Below are 23,078 nucleotides of genomic sequence, written 5' to 3'. Positions count from 1 at the left end.
CCAAAGCTAAGTGTAACTACACCGTGCCTTGCAAAGCAGTCCCAAGCCCAGTGGGTGTATCACAGAAAAATATGTGTTAACAAGTAGAAGAAAGAAAAACGTGGAATGGTTCTAGAAAAGAATGTTTGTGGGCTTTAAAGCCATACTGTCCTTTTAAATACATGCTGAGTGGAAGACTGCCATATAATTTTGGTAAGCACGGTCATCTGGAAGTAAGAAGAAAGCTTCTGATGTCTCCTTTTCAATAAATAGCACAGTATCAGGAAAACTTCTACAACGGCAACATCTTTATACAGATCAAAATCCTAAATCAGCAGTTTTCTTCCACACTTCCATTCTTCCACATCACTATATCGTTAACTGTTTACATGATAGCAGCATTGAGCCTACCTACTTCATTTCTGCACTGACATTAAACTGGAAATTTTTGTACCACCTTGGCTCTTACAAGTTGCCTAAGGAAATAGAAGCATTACAGTAATACACAGAATTCACAAACTTAATTCCAGCATTCAGCAGGAGTCTTTCTTGCTCTAGCAGATAGCAATTTTTCCCATCAGGTGAGCTGGTAAACAAGAAATATGCTAAAGTTAGGTAGCATTCACTGACTGATTTTGACACAAGATGAAATTTAGTTTAGAAAACCGTTATTTTTTTGCCTGTTTCTTTTTTCCCTTTCCCCACCCAAACGAAAAAAGCAAGACACAAATCTTCTGCCATACTAATGTATTCCATCTTTCAAAAAGAAAGACATGATTTTAATATTACTTAACAATATGTTAAAAAAGTAGCCAGTTAGGCTTCAGTGTTAATACAATTATACACTCTATAACAGATTTGATAGTGTGAGTACTGTTCTTTTTTAAATTTTCTCATTCTGCAAGTATTCTTACACAAGCTGGCTACAAGTCAGGAAAAAAAAAAATCAAAACACAAATAGCGTAACTTGTACACTCTTAAACAGTAGATTGTGAAAGAACTGAGGAGATACTTGTCCCAGTAAGAGCCTCTTTTTCATGAAGTCATGTCAGGAGAATTCTGGAGCAGATGAAAGCACAACTGACTAGGTCCATTCCTTTGTCAGGAGTCAGAATGACAAAACATAGCTAGATGCAGAAGTGACAGGAGCCACTGCAGATGATGCAAACTAGTATTTTGGCCTCCACCCAAGCCTAAGCAATTTAAAGTCTTTGAGGCCAAGGCATTCAGAAGGAGATGGAAAAGAGCTATTGTTCCAACTCCAACGGCATACAGCTACAATCAAGTAAGTCTCACTCACAGACTACAAGCACACAAGCTAACAAATTCAGGTAGAAAGTGGCAATTTTTCAGTCCGCAAGAATTATCAGGCCAAAGGGTTCAGTGCAGATCCACACAGCACTGGGGACAAGGCAAGGCAGCACTGGCTCAAGACCAGATAAGCTCTCAGCACAGCAGGACAGGTAAGTGGAGTTGTCGTTCATTGATTCCTGCAGGGTTCCCTCCCCATATTGTGTCATTTCAATGTGCAGCAAAGGTGGTTTTTTTCAAGCTAAAATTGGACCAGTTGATGGAAAGTCTCTGCCTTGTCTGTCTGGCAGAATCCAAGCAGAATCTGAAATGAAAAAGTTAAGAGTGGAAGTATAAATGATATAGTGAAACCAATACACTTAAAATCTAATCGCTGGTGTTATCCCTCTGTTTTGAAGAGCACCTCTCATTCAGAAAGACAAAACCTCCTAAAAAAAATACCTAAAAAAAGAAATTACTTGTCCATCACTCAAATACATCATAAACCTGTTACTTTAAACACCACTGCATCACCAAGAGTGAGTGAATGAATTAGCAAAGAACACTGCATATTTAGCAGCACAGATACTAGCTGAATGTTAACTAGAAACAGAAGACATTGCTGTATTTACCTAAAACCTTGTTAACAGTAAGAATGAGGGGTAGGTAATGCGTAAAGCAGAAGCCCCAATAGCATGAGACACTGCTGCTTCTCTTCTAAATACAGCAATGTTTGAGATATAGGGAAAGGAGTTTTGTTTATAATACAGCAGATCAGTAGCCCACATGCCTGGAAAAAGCACCTTTAGAACGAAAATTCACTTGTTCACCATCACTAAACAGAATTTATGGAAGAACTTCTGAAAGGTTGGCATGTTCAAGCATTTCAGTGACAGTTCACACTGAAGAACTTCATCGAGGCAACATGTAGCTTGTTTAAGCTAAAGGCTGCATGACAGCATCAAGGTAGCGCATACCTCTCTCTGCAAGGTTAACAGCTTCTGTAACAATTGAAAGCCCAAAAAAAAAGGGGAGTAGACGGGAAGAGTGAAAGAGAAAAGGTACTGAGGAAGGTTAGAACAACGACACTTGTTCTTTCCATGCCAAAGTTACAAGTAGCTTGCAAACTTAATTCTGAAGTCAGGGTGTAATTAAAAGTATCCATTTACTATGCCCTACAAAGCAAGTAGAAAAGCTGATGAAGTAACAAACTACCAGTAAACAGTATGCCTGTGGAGCTCATTACCATGGAAGGTTACTGAAACAAGTGATGTTGCTAGCCTTCTAAATACTATGTCAGAAATTATCAAGTGATAGAAAACATAAGCATTAAAGATGCCTTCACAACATTAAGTAGTTGTTATTCCCCCCTAGAAAAGCACCTACCAGGGTTTTTCAGACACCTTTTCTAAAGAGACATACATAAAAAATATTGGACAGTTACACATATTTCCTAACATGTGAAATTACAGTGAAGAGTAGATGGTACCAATTACTGAATTAATTACAAAATTAATTTAAAATAATTACAAACCAGTACAGTTAAAAGTGTTAAATCTTCATTTGGAATCATGTTTGACAAGTTGATCGCCAAACTTCAGCTACACTTCTGCAAATACAAGACACTGCTGCTTCATTTATGCTATCTAGAGTAGGAAATTGGTGAAAAGAGCTTTTCTATTGTTACAGATGCTGCCGACTTGAATGAAGCAACGAATATCCCATGAAACCCCTAACAAAGGCTTATGCTAAACCAACATTGGTACTAATATATGACACATTTCGCCTATAATAACCTACATTCTGATTTAAAAAAATCCTTTAATTGGGAGCCCTTAGAAAAATGATTTTTAAGAGCAGATTGTCCTTTTGAAAATTTCATCATCTAGTGCATCGTAACTCCATAAATAATCACAGACATATGCATTCTGTATAGTATTATAGCATGATAGCAGCATTGAGCCTACCTACTTCATTTCTGCACTGACATTAAACTGGAAATTTTTGTATTTTGTACAGCAGCACAGAGAAGCAGTTGCACTCTGTTCTTTCCAAGACTTAGACATATATTAAATCCCAAGCACACAGACTATGAAAGCTACATAAATTTAGAAAAGAAACTGAAACCCATACTGAAAGCCATTTTTTTTTAAAGCCTGTAAACAAATTGATTTAGTTGTTTTTTGAAATACTGCTCTTGATTCCTAAATTATTCAGTTGCACAAACTGATTTATTTATAGCATTTCAGATTTGGCTATCATGATGAAAGGCTTACTAGAAGTATTCATGGGACACTAGCACACCCAGCCACCATCGAAGAACACAAATTTGAGTAGATTTCAGTATTATGGAAGAACATGTACTACATTATTTAAACATGAGCTGTCTGCTCATATTTGAGGAATTAAAGGTAACTAATAGTAATTTGTAAATCCCAAAAATAACGAATGCACAGAAGAAAAAAGTTTCACAGGCACAGGTTCGTATTATTCTTTTTACTGTCACTGCACTAGCATCAGCGTCCCCTTTTGTTGATTAACATAAGCGACTATCCCACAGTTATACCATCTTTACTCCATGTACAGTATAAAATTCCAAACTAATAGCTCTTATAAACAAGGAAGAAAACATCATGTACAAACCTTTTTGAAGTATATGTTCTGAAATTTAAAAAAAGTTTTATTTGTTCAACATTTAACACCTAACATCGCACCTTTTTAATATCTTATTTTTTAAAACACTGATAAGCATTTGGTCTGCGTGGATAATAGAAGAAATATTAATGCAAACTTTGCCTATAGAAGAAAAAATACGTAACTAAGGATATTCTGAAAGCCTTGATGAGAACCTGAGGGACACGCAGATGATTCTGGCACTCATTTCTGTATTTGTGCTACTCAGCTATGATTTGTGTCCACAGATCTACAGCTTTCGTGATTGTTACAGTATTCAGAATGTCAGCTGTAACAGGATTTGCTATGTTACAACACAGGCTCTCCTGCTACAAGTTAGTTAATACGTTGTGGGGTTTTTTAACCCATGGAATATGGGAAGAAGCAAAACAACTTTATGCGAAGGGATTACAGCACCTTACCTTTTAAAATACTCCACTTCTCGCTCTGTTTCATCCATTTCCACACTGTCTAGATCAATGTCTTTGGGAAGAAACACATCATCTACAAAGGAAAAAGGATAACACAGTATTAGATTCCATGGGGAGGGAGGAAGGAGAGAGGAAGAAGCTGCATTAAAGATCTTTTTGGAGGACTGCCTGAACTTGGTGGACTATCGATTATTCATGTTTAGACTGAATTAATATAAACTGTAATTAAGAACACACTTCTTAAAAACCCCATGCTAGTACATCTGCTCAAGCTTTAGGTAGTTAGGAACAAGGAAGAGATGAATCAACAGCAAATTTACTCATCACATGGGTTGCAAAGGATGCCATAAACCTGGAATACACAGGAGAATGGTCAAATTACACAAAAGGCTCAATGATTCAGATAGATTTCAAGTAAACGATACTCATGAGCTGTTTGCCTTACTAACAAAAGGACAGCTTTAGAAACATTTTAAAAATGGTATTTATAAAGAAAGTGTAAATTTTTGTAGCAACCAATTTGAGTATTTTCCCCTTGAAGTCTCATTTCTTACTACATATATGCTCCAATCTAATTTCTGAAGCAGCTTCATAACACATTCCAAAAAGGGCAAGACGAAGAAACTAACAGAAAACACATCAGGACTCTCCATAATCCTTGAGATTATGGGAACAAATGACTTCTGAACTACCAGGAATGCCTTTAGAGAAGTTGCATGTCTTTGCTGTGCAACTTACTTCTGAAGCAGCAGAAAGCCGTATAAACACGGGGCTTCTCTATACCCCTAGTTTTCTTAAGCCTCTTCATAACAAGGAGTTAAAAATTACTGGCAGAATAAACTTTCAGAAACAGAACTCACACCAAACCCAATAAATTTCACTGCCTTAACACTTTACTTAAAAATTCACTTAAAAAAACCACCAAACTTTGTTAGCCTCTTTTCATGTTCTTTCATTTACCCTAGTTCTAATTTTTTTTTCCTTAGTTCTTCTTTTGTGTCCTAGCTAATTTGGTACATCAACTCTGTATCTTTGAGAAATGACAACTAAAAGAAAAATTGTATATTATAGTATTACTCTTGTAGTTCTAAAGTCAGAACTATTCCAAGTAGCAGTCCAGTCCCAACTCTTCAGAGAGCAGCACAATTATCTCTTTATAAATTCAGACATATATCGCTGGTTTTTCCCATTTAAATATTAGTCTTCAGAAACTGTAACTATATTTGATTAAGCAGCAGAAAACAGCAGTAAGGGGCAGGGAGGAGGAAAAGATGCTGGAAACTACCTGCATTCTCTTACAGTAAAAACCCTCTACCACCCCCCAACTCCCTTCAACGCTTTCTCCTCCATAATAATAATAAAAAAATACTTTATTTTAAAGCTGCAGGAAGGCTCCAAATGTCTCTAGTCTTCTCTTTCTACTCCTAATTCTAGAGTTTTGTCTTGCTCCAATGACTGCAGCACGTTCTTCTCAGTAAATTAAAAAAACAACTAACAAAACCCAAACATGCCACAACACAGTATGCACAAGAACTAAGGTATCAGAGAAAAGGGTTCAATGCTGTATCATTGCTTCATTGACATGAAATCGAAACTTTGAACATAAGAGCTAAAAAGAAAGACTGGGCTGACTCAACCCAACCAAGAGACCACAAAAATAAAGTTGGGCTCTACACCTAGCACTTGCAACAACCATGAATTCAGTCTTCATTTTTTATAACAACACTTAATCAACATCTTAAGTATTCTGAAACCCTGGCAGAGACTACAGAAGGATTAAGGTCTCTATTTCAATGTACTTACCAGACAGAACAGCAGTGAGAATTGCAATATTAAGTCATTTTTGTGAATGGACATTTAAATTATTTGCTGTTACCACTCAGCTACCAGGTGATCCCAGGGAAATGATCGGGTACTCCAAGCAGATAGATGTCCATACTGCACAAGTGCCATCCCAGCTGGCAGTTCCATAAGGAACCAAGCATGTGCAGGGAATAAACTTGTGCCCAAGAATGGCAGTTTGGTTAGGGTGCTGACAACGCCAGCCAGCTAGCACTGCAAGTGCTCCTCAGCTCTATTAGCTGTCAGATGTTTTCAGGAAAACAAAAAATATATGTTGGGAAGAAAATCATGCAAGTGCAGCTTATCTGAGGCAACTCGGTCTTCTCAGGTTTAATTTCTTCTGTCAGATAAATACTAAAGATATCTTTACTAGCACAACCTAATAGTCATGTGGAGAAAACACTCAATATTATCAACTATTTAACATCCCACTAAATTTTCACTCTGACAAATAAAAAATTAAATTAGTTTTCTTATTTACTCACCTACCTATTAATAAATGTAAGAAAGAAATAATTTGCACTGAGAAAATGCATATTTATGCATAAATGATCATTCTTTGGCTGCAAAATCCCCTTATTTTCCTCGCTCAAAGAATAAGACCAACTTTAGACCATACTCTTAATGCTGTGAGAGAAACTATTGCTTTTAATAAGGTCCAATATGGATTTCAGCACATTACTAAATTATTTATCTATTTATTTAAGCAAGATAAGGAAGCCAGTCTCCTGTAAAGCCTAACTGACACAATCATCATACAAAAGCAGTAAGTTCATTCATTCATTCTTTAAAAGAATCCTGCATTTCTTTACTAAAACTACATGCATGTCCTAACTGTTACAATGACAGTGAAACTGGTGTCAAGAAAACTTGAGCCATTGTTTCCCTAACTTACACTGGCGGGAATGACCGAAGATAAAAATTTCAAACAACGGTAAGAAACAACCCAACTTCTTAAACTTTCTTACACACTTACCAATGGAATTGTTGACTTTGTCCCCTTTTTTCTTCTTGTTTTTCTTGTTCTTGCCTTTTGGTTGAGGAGAATCTGCAAGTATTAGCTTATTATTTTGTTGCTGTTCACTTGGTGAGGGGGATTCACTTGTTACGGGTGCCTTCTCTTCCTTTACATGGTTCAACTGTTTTTTGTTGTTACTGTTTAATTTCTTCTCCTCTTTTTTAGGTTCTGCAAATGATGGGGGCTCTGCTGCTTTTGCTTTGGATTCTATTTGGTTTCTGGTTTTAGTCTGTATTTCAGCTGCTTTGGGGGATTCAACAGGCTTTTTCACTTGTTCAGCACATGGTTTATTTATCTGCTTTAATTTCTGCTTGCTATTTCCTTCTTTATGTTGATGCATGATATCAAGCAGAAAAGAGAGGGGCTCATGCTGCTTTACATTCCCCTCTTTCTGATAAAGCAGCTTTGAGTCTCTAGTGTTTACAGGATTGGATAGTTCACAGCCTGTCTCTGAAACCGGTCTCTGTTCTGTATGATTCACGTGTCTTGACAGTGAAGCAGAGGAGGTTTCTATCTTTTCTGATTGCTCAAGTGTACCGTTCTGAATGTCTTCGGGTGCGTTTGGGACAGTTTCCTTCACTGCCTGGCAGTTTCGAGTAAGCATGTCCACCTTCTGACAGTCTTTACTTGTCCGTTCTTTCTTCTTTTTCTTTACAGCCCGCAACTGCTGCAGTTCTTGAAGCCGTTGTAATTCTTGTTTCAGCCTCTCTTCTTCTTCTTCTTCACGCCGCCTCTGTTCCTCAAGCAACTGGTGATGCTCCCTCTCCCTGGCTTCAGCTTCAAGTCGAGCTTTTTCTTCAAGCTACAGAACAATAAAGGTTTATTGAAAGTGACAAATATTTTAGAAAGTGAAGTTTTAGGGATTATTAATACTTTTCTCTATGAATGTTATAAATCCTAGGATGTTAACATATGAACATATTTAATCCACCAGGCCATACAGGAAGCAAATAACTATTTATACAAAAGCTGCCCTTTAAAGTACATAAAAATAATTCAGTATTTGTATTGTCTATGTTTCTGTAACATATTTGACTGTTGTTCATACCAACTCTTGGTCTTCTCTTTGCTACTGCTAAACCTAACTCCACATCAAATTTTTCTACAACCACAAAAACCAGCTGATAACAACACATTGAGCTTAATCCTCAACAACCACATGTATTACTAAGGTAACTTGGGTTTGTATTATGTTGCATGTTTTACCTGTTCTCTTGCTATGGTAGCAGAGTTGCGCTGTTTCAGTGTTCACAAACATTAGGAAAAGCAATCATTAAAAACATTTTACAGCAAAACACTAAGCACATTAAAGTTACACTTGAAATTGTCAAAAATAATAAGGATGGTATGGTTTTCTACTGTCAGTTTTAAGTTCATTAACCACATAAAACAGACACAAGGGATTTTTTTCCAACCATTATTGCAAATGCCTGAAACTTTGCTGTGCAGCATAGATCTTGCATCATTAGCAAAATGAAAGGAAGGCATACACTGAGAACTATCATGTCCATTTATTTTCTTGCACATTTAGGAGTGCTTGTATTGGATTACTTTTTCAGTTACAGAACACACATAAAAACCCTAAGAGAATCTTCCACTTATGCTCTAACTGCATTGCAAGAGCAAAGTGAAATTTGCATTGTGAATTTTACTTATAAAATAACTCACTAAGTCCTGAGGTTGCTGAACAGTGCTAAAACATGAACATAAAGAACACAACTTGTGAACATCAGGTCTTCCAAACCCATGGAACAGTCTGAAGGAGTGTAGAATTAGTGCCAGCAAGGAAATCCACAAACAAGAAGTATTATAGTGTGGTCACACAACATGCTTACCAGAACTCAAAAAACATTCAGCTACTAATCTCATTGTGCCTTAAGTTTTATACCAAAGGCTGATACTGAACTGCAGTACAAAAAGTCAGTTTCCTGCTTGTTCAACTTAAAAAACCCAAACATATTTCCTCTATTAACTCAGCAAATACTGGTGTTTTTTAAAAAAAAAAATAAATAATCACTGTTACACATTGGAGTTTTTAATAAATCTTTTTGACAGTTTCTATTTGAAAGCAACCTGTAATTTTTTCCTCCCTGTCCCCTCTCTGCAGCTTGCCACTTCACTCCAGCTTGGGATAGCCCTTCACGTCATCACGTGGCACAGCACTTAACCTCTTTCAGTGAGGACAGCAAGGTGCCTGCTGCAATCATTCTAAAAATACTAAATCTCTACTATTCCTTTCTCTTAAAAGCACTGACCTTACGTTTCTTGGCTTCCTACAGAGATACTTTATCATAACCTTTATACCAATACAGAAACACTAAGTTCTCTAACTTCCACCGCTGTTATATGTCAATTCTACAAAACAGTCAAATGCTTAACATTTCTCAACACTTCCAAATAGCTTTCTAAAGTGTAGGAAATTCCAGTACAAATCAACCAAATACATGATAATGACATTGTGAGGAATCTTCCCAGTCTACTACATAGATTCCTCAGGTAGCATCAGAACAGGTAGAGCTAGCTGTGTATATACAAACGGGCCGTGTACCACAAACTACACAGAAGCCAATTATACCAATATCATAAAGTCAGTGTACAGCACTATACTTACAGAGTGCGCACAGATTCAAAAACATGAGGTCTAGGATAAATCTACTTTTATGTCTTACCTTTCTTTGCTTATGTCTGGCTCGTTTGGCTGCCCGAGAACTGCTTACTGGTTTGGTTTCAGAGCTGTTTATAAATTGTAGCAAGTCTTCCACCTTTCGATGGTCAACAACACTTTCCCTTTCAGAGATCTGATCTGGTTTCTTCGGCTGTTCCTCCTTTCTTTTTGTTAGACGTAAACGAAGCTTTTCTCGCATCTCTGCATAATTTCTGCTGGTTGGTGCAGCTGGAGGCTGAAGGACAAATATCTAGTGATTAAACTATAAAAATTTCACTGACTTAATACTTTGAGATTTTGACATTTCTGACCTGCAAATAGCTGGGAAGGTCTAAACCTGAATAACAAACTCTTTATTGTTTGTATGTGTACCTAAAGGTTTATTTAAGAGGCAACAGAACTCATCAGACTTGGTGCTAACTTGTCAACTGTATTTTCCAACCAAAAGGATGTCTCTTCTTGCAAGGGAATGACAAGTAAGAAGACAAAGTTACCTCTTTAAAAGCAAAGAGATTTCCATATTCTCTTGTGATTGGTATACCACATTTGAAAACTTGAAGGGAGCAGACATTTGCTGCTGTTTCCATTTTATATTAAGTCTGTTTCAGAGTTTGGGCTACACAGGCCTCTGGGCTGTAACTGTGAAGGCTGGATTACCCTGCACTGAAGCATGCCAGCATACCCTCCAGCAGAGTCGCTTCAATAACTTGTTAACACTGCTGCAAGGCGAATCCTTGCGTCTTGTTTCATATCTGTATTCCCAGCCACTGCTCCTGCATCTCAACTCCTCATTCCTCCCTCACTCCTGCTGCCTTACCCTCTCCCCTCCTGCACCAGATCTAATGCCCATCTGTTTGGAGCTATACCAGTTCAACTCATTAAACCAACAAAACTAAGCCTATTAAAAAATCCTTAAAAGGATTTTAACAGGCCTGTTGCCTGTTAAATATGGCTTTAGGTACACACACAAACTTAAAAATCCTGTACTATTCTGCCACTTCAGCAAAACGAGTAACTTACTGTGCCATCAGACAACTAACAAAGACAGATCAATCATGGACACATCCCCTCCCTACCCCTTTCAGCCACAGGGCAGGGGCTTTTAATTCACTTCAGGCCCTACGATGAAACTGTATTTGTTCAAATACAGGGCCAGTAAGTTAAGCTTTTACTTCAAATAAGAAAAAAAAAAAAAAAAAAAAAGGCCAGATACACATTGTACTAGTTAACTGATTATTAAAACGGACTACACAGATTTAGAAATGAGGCCAGCAGGAAAATTAAATCTTAAGTTAAGAAAAAAAAATATATGTGGCCACTTAACAGCTTTTAGCATTTCATTTGTGCAAATGAAAAGACATGATTACAAGAAGTCACTAGACATGTTACTAGTATGAAATTAACTTAAGGGCTATACAAAGTGTTAAGTAGTAAAATACAGAACATAAAGGAAAAGATTTTGTATAACCTGCAGGCTTTAGAACTTAATAGTTTCTTCAAAACACCCTTTAAATACAAATACAACTGAGTGCCTATCAAGATGTACCAGTAAAGAAAATGCTTTGCAATACTGAAGACAGGGAAAATGTAGTTTGGGTTTTCCTCTGATAAAGTGTAATTTAAAATTACACTGCCTAAGTTCTAGGTAAGAATAGTTTTTTTTTTAAAAAAACAACAAACAACATAAATACTTTGAGGATTGCTGTTTTGACAGATGGGAGAATGGTTCATAAATTGCCACAAACATTTTAAAAAATGTCCTATATTAAATGTATTTTTACCCAGATTTGTGGCTTATTCATAATTACACTACTACAGATGACTGCATGAATTTTGAAAAGTTATCTAAATGGCTCAATGTCCCTGTTTGCAGTTTCAATCAAACATGGTATCTACTAAACAAGTCAGTTGCTTCCTAAATCTTTTAGTAACTTTTATTACTGTTGAACTGCATTGAAGTGGAAAGGTTTGTTCCAATTCTCCAATTCAAAGAGGAAAATTATTCTAAGCAAGCTCCTTTTTACTACTTCTGTTGAGTAAACTCCAATGCCACCCCCCCTTAATTGCAGTCTGATAAATCACATGAAATCAAGGATGAGTAAACAATAAAGAAATCACATAAAACCAATTTAAAATCCAATAACTTACTCCTCCATGGCCGAAGAACTCACAGTAACAGCAGTCACAGTATTTGCCTTCCTTCTGATTTGTGGATGTTGAGGTACTGGAGCTATGCTCTGAACAGCTGTCTTCATCTTGACTCTCCTCTCCATCATACTGTTGATGATCATACGTGTTACTGTTCTCACAACGATGGCCCTCACAATCAGGATCACTATATTAAATTAAGAAAAAGCTTATAAAAACTCTAATTATAATCAGTAAGAGAAAACTGAGAAAAACATATACAGTTATTGTACATCTACCAGCAACAATGACTCTCAGACTGGGCTATAAGCCACGAGTGATGCATCAGATCCTTGCAGATGCATCCAACAGCTTGCAAATGGACATGCTCAAAACCAAGCAGCAAGAGAAGATTATACATGGGTAAGTGATTTATAAGAACTCATTTAGTGACTCACTGAACAAGCAGCCTAGAGAATGAGTTTCACAACTGTTCTGCCTGAATTTAAACAGGTAAAACAGTTTCAGAGGTAGTGATTCTAGCTTTTTTTAAATGAAATGGTTTTGAAACTGGTACCCATCTCATCACTTGCGGTCTGAAGAGAGCTCTGCAGTTACTCAACTAATTTCTAAAACCTCCTGGGTTTAGGTAAGATTTTCTAGCTCTTGGCTTAAATAAAAAAATTGAAGGTCAGCTAAAATCGAAGTGTTTCCATTACCCTGTTTGCACCTTTATTTTCAAGGGGAAATACTAGTGCGTCTCTTAAATACACAGCAGTTTATTCCCTCCATGGCTCTGTGTAACTGTGCACTCAACATATCTACTGTCCGGTTTTTCAAAAACTGATGTGATCTTGCTTCAAAAGAAAAAATATTTTTTAAAAAAAACATTCCTCTAGCATTAGTATTTCTTTCCTTTTATGTTAGAAAGGTGAAAGCAGGCCATAATCTGTCTTATCTGCAAAATATATGTGAATCTTCTTTCTTGATCTTGCTTCTCTCTCCCCTCCCCGTAAGTCTTTCAAGAATTAGCAACCAGGACAGAATGAAAAGTTCTGCAACTTCAGTATCCTAGTTAGGAAAAAGGCATGCAGAACTGTTGCACATAACAGGAGATACCACCAGTCAGTACAAATGCTCTGACTACTCAGTTTGAGCAGCTCTTGCATCACTGTTTCTTGCCTGTTGAGAGTTAGCATTACAGGGCCCAGCAGCTTGGTGGCACACTATGTGCTAGGGGCAACAGATACAATCCCATAGAAATCAAGGCTTCATTAACTCTGCTGCTCAGTCACTACACAGAAAGGCTAGAGCACAAAGCAGTTTTTCCCCATTATAGATATCACTGATTCATGTAGACTGCAATAATTGCTTCTGGGTTCTCTCCCAGTTCATTCCTTATGAGATAATGTTACCACGTTAGCACCTGGAGATGACGACAGAAGTTGGATTTCTATTGTGTTAAATAATCTATATTAAATTCTCTCCCTGCACTAGGTAAGAAAGTTTCTTTACGAAACTGCAGTATTTCTGAAGCATGAAAGAACAATTACATGTTTTGTGTTATCAATAAAAACAGTTGGTAACAGAAATAAGGATATTCTTAGAAGCACTTCAGGTATGCAGTTACAGAACTCTGCCTAAATCTCACATCATCTTCTGCTAACTACTGCAATAGCCAGGAGACTACACTCGTAGCAACCATGACCACAGGCCTACAAGTCACCAAGTACTTACAGCAATGACTTAACTGCTCTTCTGTTATACCTGCGCTCTTCAGACATATCAAAGAGTTGGCACCATTGTCAGTCTGCCACAATACATAACACTACCAGAAGACAGCCCTACCAAGCTCCTCCTAAACTCCAAAACCTTTGAAAAACTTCGGATATCTGAACACCCTTCCACACTACAACCACTGGTGGGACTAATGCCTAAGAAGTCTTAAGTGTAGTCCGGAAAATGTGTTACTATATGTCAGATTTCAAGACCACACATGACCTTTTTATAGTTTGAGCTAAACCTGTCTACAGACTCTTTATTTTCACAGCTTTTCACTCCTGCTTGCCATGTAATGCCAAAATGACAGAAAACAGATATAATATACAGCAGGTTTTTGCCTCAGCAGCAGCAATCACTACTGGCAATGACAGAGTATGAAAGAATAGAGCCTGACTTACTTATCCCAGGTCACATTTCTACAAGTGAGCAAACTTTTGTTTATAAGTCTCTAAACTCAGCAACTAGATTTTGCAGCCAAAATCGTATTTTTGAAGTTTCACACCAAGTTACATACTAAGTATCTGAACTCTGTCTCACTTGCTGAGCACACATTTCTTTCACACTACAACCACTGGCAAAAGAGAAGATGCATACGTATTTTAATTCCCCTTCTACTGTAAAAAAAAACAAACAATAACAACAAACTCACCTGCAGACACTTGGTGGGGCACTTACAGAGCTGTCTGTGGTTGAAGTAGGAGGCGCAACTGTAGTAGGACAAAGACCTGAATGAGGATCCACAAATCCAGGGGCTGTTGCAGCAGTTTTGGGGAAAGAAGGAGCAGCAAGATTTGGAAGATGTGGTGTAGAGGCTGGAGACAGTGCAGCAGGAGAAAGAGAAGGAAGGGATGCTAAACTGGTAGGACTATTTCGTGGTGCAACTGGTGCTGAATGTCTATGGTCCTCTTTATTAATATTGTGGAACACTTCACCTACATTGGGGGAAAAACAAACCACTTAAAATCAATAATAACTAATATATCTGCAATAACTACCCAAACAATCATACGAATTGCTGGAAGTTCTCAGCTTCAGTAAAAATCAGCAGTATTTCAACACCTTTCTATTACTAGTTCCAAACCCTAACATCAAGATATTTTACAAAGTTCCTTAATCCAGGAGTACAGAGACTAACTCAAGAGTAAGAACAACAATTAACGAAAACCACTAAGACACGTAACATTACTAAAATAAACAGACATAAACCTTTATGGTTAGCTACCTGTACTTGGGGCAGTCACTAAGCTGTATGTGAATTACAAATCCTTACCTATAAGCTGTATGTGAATTACAAATCCTTACCTATCGATGAAGGTCTCTTGGATGATACTTTGAATTGGTTGCTGCTTGACTGCACTGTAGTTGCTGTGCAAGAGACAGAAGAAGTGGCAGAAGAGGTTGCCATGACAACTTTATTAGCTTCCATAAAGGCATCCTGGAAATTGTACAGACATTTCTTCTTTGCAGCATTTTTTTTCTCCTTGCTATCAGTAACTGCTGTTGCTTCATTGCTAGATGTAGTAGGAAGTGCTTCGGGTCTTATTTCTGAGAGTGCTGGTGCTAATATATCACTCCCTTCAATTGAAGCACACACAGAAATTAAGAATCACAGAATTACAAAATTTTCTTTATGGCATTTAGAATTAAACGTTCAATAAGTTATATGCCGACAAGCAAGGATATACTGTTAGTGTTGGCTTTGTAGGATTAGTGATCCTTCTTTCCCCCTCCCTCTCCCCAAAATAACATAGCTGTAACAAGGTGCTAAGAAGTCTCAGAGCAGAAGTCACAAACTTGAAGTTAAAATTTTAAGAACAGTATTGTGTTAACAAGTAGCAAAAATGCTACCGATAACTTTATCCATGTATAATTTTAAGATTAAAATCAGTCCACCATTTACATGTTAAGTATATAAGCTTCAACATCTTAAGTCCAGGTTAGCTGTGCAACAATTACAAGCAGGAGCAACATATCTTTTGGAACACCTATCCCTAACTACATTAGTAAATGGATGAGCTGTCCTACTGGGGAAGTTTTCTGGACGTTTTTAGTACTTTTCCTTTTAAATATCACTGTAACAGCATGACACAAGTTAGCAGCAGATCAGTCTGAAAAAAGCCAACACACAAATCTGAGCTTCCTCTTTCATTCAAGTAAAAAATAAAATAATAAAAAAAAGTGTTTTCATCTTTGCTACATTGCAAATGGAAAGATATTTCTCTCTCCACACTGTTGTTTCTCTTCTATTCTCTTTCACTTTAACCACTAGTGTTTTCAAAGGCTTCCTGGGCTAAAGTAATCTTTTGCTCTATTTATGCCTGTCTTTTTGAATGACAATGCAGTTATCTCTGCACGTTATAAGACACTGCAGCATGGAGTACCATGTGACCAGTGCTCTTACAAACCTGTAGAAAAAGAGCAAGCCTTTGTGGCAGAAGATTAAAAGTTATTTAAGTTTCCCCTTAATTCCCATTTCTGTGCAAACTGGAACTTCTGAAGACAAAAATACCTCTACAATGACTGTAGGTGAAAAACAGCATGCTATTCTTTTGCCTTTAGCATCCCTTCTCCAATACCTAAGAATTTATTTTTCAATTTTCAGCCCCACTGGAGTAGAAATGGCAGCAAATCTCTGTCAGAATCCCATCTTATAAAACCATGATGATGAAACCTACCACTCCTGGAAACAAGTGCTACAAGTCCATTTCAAAACATAAGGCTTTTAACTAGTCAGTGTGAAGTAGTAATAAACCCTCACCAGGAACTGTATCAGGCAAAAATGTAGCAGGATTCCAGTTCTTGTCATTCATCATCTCTGATCCCCAAAGACTTATAAATTTAGAGCTATTCCAATCTGGAGTGCTCCCAAAGCAGCTTGGATAAATATGATCTTGGAGAGATGCATTGAATACTTGATGCTTGTTTGTATGATTCTGAACTGGAGCTGGCGGTAATGCCTATAAAAAATAAAGTGTGTTTTCCTCATTAATATTCTGTTTGCTTACACAGTCACTCCAACAGCAATATTCAAATCATAGTGTTTCAATTGTGAAAGGCATTATAAAAAGCATAATAAACAATATTTCCCAGAGTGATATAAAGACTGGTTTGTTGATTTTTAAAGCAGATAATACATTACGCAGATTGTATGTACATGTATATATTTTATAATCACAAACACTGCTTTGAGATTCTGCTGATGAATACAAAAAGTGTTCTCCAAAAATACTTGGATTAATATCTATTGATATTGATCTATCATCATTTTTAATTAAAAACAGTATTTGTATGAACACAGAACTTGTTAGGAATTATTACCTTTCAAAGCCTAAGCTGCCAAAACCAATATTCTGTGACATGATAATTCATTACCACGTAAGACAATTGTGATAAACGGTTTATGAATACTTCAGGATTGAAAATAAGTACAGTAGAAAAAGAAATAAAACACATTATGTGAAAACATAATTTTAACATTGATAATATTCTTCTGCTTTTTCATCTCCAAGTATTAACAGGTTCCTGACTTAAAACTTAACAGGCAAGGAATACACCCTTTTACTTTAAAAATTGGGGGAAAAAAACCCAACCCAGGAACACACACTTTTGCTTGTTTTACAGAGGCAAGTTGTACTGGCTTACCCCATTTCTCCTAGCTGAAATATTTTATTCACATTCTAAAATTAACTTTCTCCTAGGGACCTTGTGCAATGCAAACATTATATTCAATTACTGTCACCTTTAAAAAAGCCAAGGAAAAGTGAGTTCTATTTTCACACTAGATGTGGTGCAATGAAAAGCTACACAGAAGTAGATATAGATATTAAAAATATCAGCTGAGTCCAGTGACATTTCAGACATGAAAGTCTAAACACTCATGGCCAAGCAAGCTACTTGCATACCCCTGTCTCCTTTTTCTATACAGAAGGATTTTCATTATCTAACTAATGGTGAAGGTGGGAGGGGCTGGAATACCCTGCCTTAAAGAAAACTCATATACATGAGTACAAAGGAACACTTCACAGGGCAGAACAGCCTATCCATGATGAACCAAGCCTGATCCAACAGGGCTGGCTTATTAGCTCATTCACTACCAGCTCTACTGAATTCAGCTGGCTCTTTAAAGGCGAAAACTCCCTAAAGCTTCAGCTTCCACATATGTCTTTCCAACTCCAGCACAACATAAACACATGGAGCTCAGCTGGTTCAGGTGCTGTGCCGGAGTTAATAGGTCTGGCCTGCATTACAAAGCCACTCTAGTGCTAGCAAAGTGCTACTCTGCATGGGGCTTCTGGTGCAGCCTTGACAGCGTGCTGCAGATGTTCTGCTACACAAAGGTCTTCTGAAAGGGAAGACAGCAGAAATCAGGGATGGGAGCTTGAGTAGACTGCTGTAAGAGATGCAAGAAGAGATTGGAAAGATGGCAGAAGGTAGGTACAGCAATGAGGGGTTTGGAATGCCGTCCTACAGGAATGGCAGTAGGCTGCTGAGAAAAGGCAGGCTGGCATACTGCATTTACAGAACTGATGCACTGCAACAGAGATAAGCAACAGACACCAATAAGACAGGAAAAAAACTAAGTGAATGTTAAGGAGGACAGTAACAGTAAGTAACAGCCATCTTCGTCAACTCTCCTTGCAACCACAGGACCACTGGACCACATGAAAGGGAGATGACAGGAATATGTATATAGTGACCAAAGGTTTTGCTGCTTTCAACAGCACCCACAGTTTGACTGATTTAAATAGTATGTGAAACCACCACATTAAAAGTATTTCTTGCAATTGACTTGTACTTCTGAACAGCTGTCACCTGGTCCTAATCCTTCTTCCATATCTTTCTCTTGTTTATTACTCACGAGTTTTGGGTCAAAACAATTTTGCAGAACCTGCAAAAAAGCAAGTTCTCTCAAAGCACAAAAAACCCCCTTACAGATTCCTACGCTTCAGTTCCCCCCCCCTCCCAAAACTCAAACAAAAACCCCAAACCTCACAAATTAAAATCACTACCATTTTTAATTAGAAGCCTCAGAATATTATTGCCAAAATGGAATATTAAATTTTGACCTTCAATATAAATGAAATGAAGAGTTAATTAGTCCTATTACACTGACTGAAGTCCTATCACTGCTACCACCATTCAAGACTCATTTGACTCCACATGCTTTCTAATCCCAGTAAGGAAATGATCAGTCTTCCTGACAAAAGCTACCCCTCGCTCTCCTGTATGAACCTTCCACCAGTTCTGAATCTGTCCTGTTCCCTACCCATCACTATTCCCTCCAAGAGAACTACTATAAACAGACCACAACTTAAAGCAATTTTCATGGTTTCACTGATACTTGGTCATGCTGGTTTATACACACATACAGTATTTTTCCTGGGATGTGGATGCATTCATCTCCATCAGGCTTACCTTATTGTGTGTAAAGGGAGAAGCTGTATACAAGGTGGGATGGATAAGGGGACGAGGCAGATGAGGAATTGTATGCAATGGTATATGTCCATGGATATGAGGATAAAGATGAAGTGCAGGATGCGCAGGTTTTTCAGGATTCATAAACTGGTGGCCAGCAGGCAGGCGTCCAGTTGCAAGTGCAGAGGCTGTTAAACCTGAGGCTTCTTGTTTGCAAACATGACATTCACAAGCATTTGGACCTTGGTCAGCCTGTAAGGGAAAAAAAATAATTCAATCTACTCTACAGTAAAATCAGCAATTTCCCCCATCCTTTTTTCTTAGTAATCATCAGTTATTTCATTTTGCATACATCAATTAATATTTTCAGAGAATGCACAGAATTCTTTCATCTAATACAAACAGAAAAACCTTGTAGTGGAAGAGAAGCACTATTGGAGGGTTTTTATCTTAGTTAAGAAAAGAATGCCCTAAAGATTGACAACATTTCATACTATACAGACATTTAACGTCCACTGTCGTTGACAACAAGCAAGATACTGATACAAATAATCAAGAACAGACAGAAATAGGAACCTTGACAGTATTTGATCGTTACTAGGAACTAATTACCCCTCTACAAAAAAATCAAATGGGATGATTATTTCCCAAACACATGGATAAACAGTATGAGTAGAAAATAGTAATGTGTTCATTAGCTGATAAACTTGGAAGCAGTCCTGAATGGCACTAGGCAGAGCCCTGCCAGCAAATCAAAGGAGGTGATCTTTCCACTCTGCTCAGCACTAGTGAGACATACCTGGGGTGCTGGGTACAGTCCTAGGCTGCCCAGTACAAGAAAGACGTGGTGAGTCCAGTGAAGGACCACAAAGATGGTTTAGTTCTTGGAGCATCTATCGCACAAGAAGAGGCTGAGAGAGCTAGGACCATTCAAGCCTCAAGAGAGATGTCTCAGGGGGATCTTACCAGAGTGTGCTTCCTGACTGGGCAGGGAAGAGGAAAGACGACAGCCAGACTCCTCTTAGTGGTATCCCATGAAAGGACAAGAGGAAACAGGCAGACTGAAATACAGGAAATTCCACTCAAAGTGTTTATTTTTGAGAGTGGCTGAACACTGAAACATGTTACCCTCAGCAGTTCTGGAGCCTCCCTCCTTGGTGATACTCAAAAACCTGACTAGACAGTGCTGACCAACCTTCTCTAGATGACCTTGCTTTTAACAGGAGGGCTGAACTAGACTGTCTGCAGACATCACTTCCAAACTCAAATATTCTGTGACTGTGTGAAGCAGACATTTCTCCTGACAAATTTCATAATCACATCAACCATGAAAAATTCCATGCTTTCTTAGAACTTTTTACTGCTCTCAAAGTATCAATAGCCTCTGTTGTCTCAAAAGGATTCAAGACTTTGGAAGAAAAGCAGCCCAGGAACGAGCAGCTTCGCTTCCCTCTCCCAACTCGGTACTTCTTCCTGCCATTGTCACCTGACATTTCAGTGGAAGATAATTTTACCAGAAGCAACACCAGGAACAGTTCCCAACAGCTATTTTTCCCAGCAACGTGGAAGTACATATTTTTCCAAAAAACAACATGAGCTAACTTCTCTTTCTAGAAAAGAACTGAGAGGTGGTATTGTTCTATAATATGCCTTCCTCTCAGAAACAAGTAACTCTTCATTACCACTTAAAAGCATTACAGCCTTTGACATAAGACATACTTTAACAGCCAAAGACTTCATTAATTCAATCATTGTATTTGATTTACTAGCTACACAGAGAAGAAAAAAACAACTTTCTCATTAAGAAATTAGCATTACCAGGAAACCAATACTAATCTACTAAGAAAAAATGGGAAGGAGACATCAAACAGTATGGTGAGATTCAACATCCAATTCTGAGAAACGTTTTGGTACTGAGCACGCAAGAGATCCGAAGAAAAAAAAAAGATACCAAGTAAATGAACAACACCAACAGATAAAGTGAAAAAATCTCAAATGCACATGACATATACCAGTGAAATCAATCACTTGAATGCAGTGTTAAAAGGTAGACACTCAGTCTGAGAGAAAATGGAGATAAAAAACAGAAAATCATTAAGAGTTCTTCAGAACACCACCGAGAAAATTCTTCTTCTCAATGAATACAAAAAAGAAAAAGTTTAAATACGACTTCTTACCTTGCGTTTTAGCTGGCATCCCTAAGGCAAGGCATAATCTCATTTGATTTTCTACAGTAAATGCTGAATCTGTTCACCAGTTTCAAACTAGTCTGACTAAGGTCTTGGCCCATATAAGTATTATGCCATTGGTCAGCCACACACAGGAAAAAAAAAATATCTCGACATACTCACTGAAAGAGAAGTAGCTTAATACTCTTAACACATGAGAAAATACTTCCAGCGGAAGGCCTTGCAAACTTCCTAACCACAGGGGAACATCTAATGGGAGTTCCACCTGACCGTTGTCTAAGCTCTCAGAGGTACCCCACCTGATGTGGCTTCTTTTTACAATCAGCAACAAAAGCAACTGGTATGCTCTCTCTCAAAGCAGCAAGCCCGTGTTGTAGCTGCAGGGTAACTCAGAATGACAGCCACACAGTGACAAAGACAAGTCCATCCGATGCTTTCCTTTGGTGTTCAGTTGATAAACCAAACACCGCTACCTGCTGAGCAGATACTCTAAGCATGGTTCTCTGGGTGGTTTGGTGACCTTACAGTAAGGAGCTCAATAACATCAAATAAATTATTTAAAAAAAAAAAAAAAGAAGAGAGATCTAAATCAAACACCAAGACCCGGGCCATAAGTCATGCAATAGTTTTAACTACAGGGTTTCAACAAGGAAAGTTACTCTTCATATACAATATTAAGAAGTACCCATTAACTAAGTACTTAGCATAATTCTGCCCACTCCACCTCCTTAATTTCGAATAACATTAATATTTAACAAAGACCAAGCTCAAACTTCCAAGCAGAAATGGTTGTTAGTTTCTGCTTCTCATTCATACTCGCAGGAATAAATTTTTTCCCCTTTTACTGAAGACACCTTCAATATAAATAACATATCTCAGGTTCTGACTAAAGGAAGATATTAGCCACAACGATAATACAATTGGCTGAAAAATATTTTAGGTATCATACATACATACTGATAACTTCATATATTAAATGTTAAATATTTAACTGAAGATGTGAATGTATTATCATTCGAGCAGCCACATTACAAAAAATTAGTTGACTAAAAGAGTTGCTTTTAGACTACTATACCTGTTGACTAGGATAAGAAGGTGGTGGACTATCTATTTTTGCTTCATCTTTCCTTAAGGCCCTTTTTCCTAGAGACATTTCCTCCTTTTGAGTCCCTGGTGGTTCACCACTGCTCTCCCCATCTGCTTCTTCATCATCTGCTTCTGAGGAACTGCTGCTAGTACTGCTCACCTGAGGAGACTGGACAACATTAACTCATTAACACAGAGGTGAAGGACAAGCCTTTCTCCAGCAAGCACATCCAACTGCCAGAAAAAGATACGACACTATAAATGCTGTACCTCATCTTTCAATGCCATATTTTCACCTCCGCCGTTTAGCTCACTGTGAATTCCATTCATGTTGGCTACCACCTCTGCATCATCATAATTATTCAGTGGGTAGATATCAGCAAATTTTGCTGGTAATGGTGCAACATCTTCATCATCACTACCACTGCAGGGAAAAGAGGCTTAGATAAATCACAGTGCTCAGTAATCTGTTACTGTGAAAGCAGGTAGAACACCAAAATGAAATAAAGTTGAGGGCATCCCTTGTATTAATGTTCCAGTTAGGAGTCAAAGAATTCTCTTCTAAGTCGTTAAACTGAACT

The 23,078-nt window shown here is 37.7% G+C and overlaps 1 protein-coding gene across 3 annotated transcripts in view; it reads right to left on the bottom strand.

The window, feature by feature from the left end:
* Nucleotides 1–23,078, bottom strand: part of FAM193A (family with sequence similarity 193 member A) — a 90,390-nt gene that overhangs the window by 5,428 nt on the left and 61,884 nt on the right. For 2 of the 3 annotated variants that reach the window (XM_055795719.1, XM_055795718.1), the window contains 10 exons: nucleotides 22,768–22,921; nucleotides 22,487–22,666; nucleotides 19,223–19,474; nucleotides 16,566–16,764; nucleotides 15,110–15,382; nucleotides 14,457–14,739; nucleotides 12,047–12,233; nucleotides 9,903–10,133; nucleotides 7,192–8,035; nucleotides 4,365–4,446 (listed from right to left, as the gene is read on the bottom strand). In XM_055795719.1, the coding sequence (XP_055651694.1) occupies nucleotides 4,365–4,446; nucleotides 7,192–8,035; nucleotides 9,903–10,133; nucleotides 12,047–12,233; nucleotides 14,457–14,739; nucleotides 15,110–15,382; nucleotides 16,566–16,764; nucleotides 19,223–19,474; nucleotides 22,487–22,666; nucleotides 22,768–22,921 (2,685 nt within the window). Of the gene's footprint in view, nucleotides 1–709; nucleotides 1,595–4,364; nucleotides 4,447–7,191; nucleotides 8,036–9,902; nucleotides 10,134–12,046; nucleotides 12,234–14,456; nucleotides 14,740–15,109; nucleotides 15,383–16,565; nucleotides 16,765–19,222; nucleotides 19,475–22,486; nucleotides 22,667–22,767; nucleotides 22,922–23,078 lie in introns of those variants that run through there. The other variant, XM_055795720.1, reaches the window with a different exon arrangement.

The sequence above is a fragment of the Falco peregrinus genome, chromosome 2 (genome assembly GCF_023634155.1).
Source record: "Falco peregrinus isolate bFalPer1 chromosome 2, bFalPer1.pri, whole genome shotgun sequence".
NCBI lineage: Eukaryota > Metazoa > Chordata > Aves > Falconiformes > Falconidae > Falco > Falco peregrinus.
This window is presented reverse-complemented; position numbering and strand designations above follow the sequence as displayed.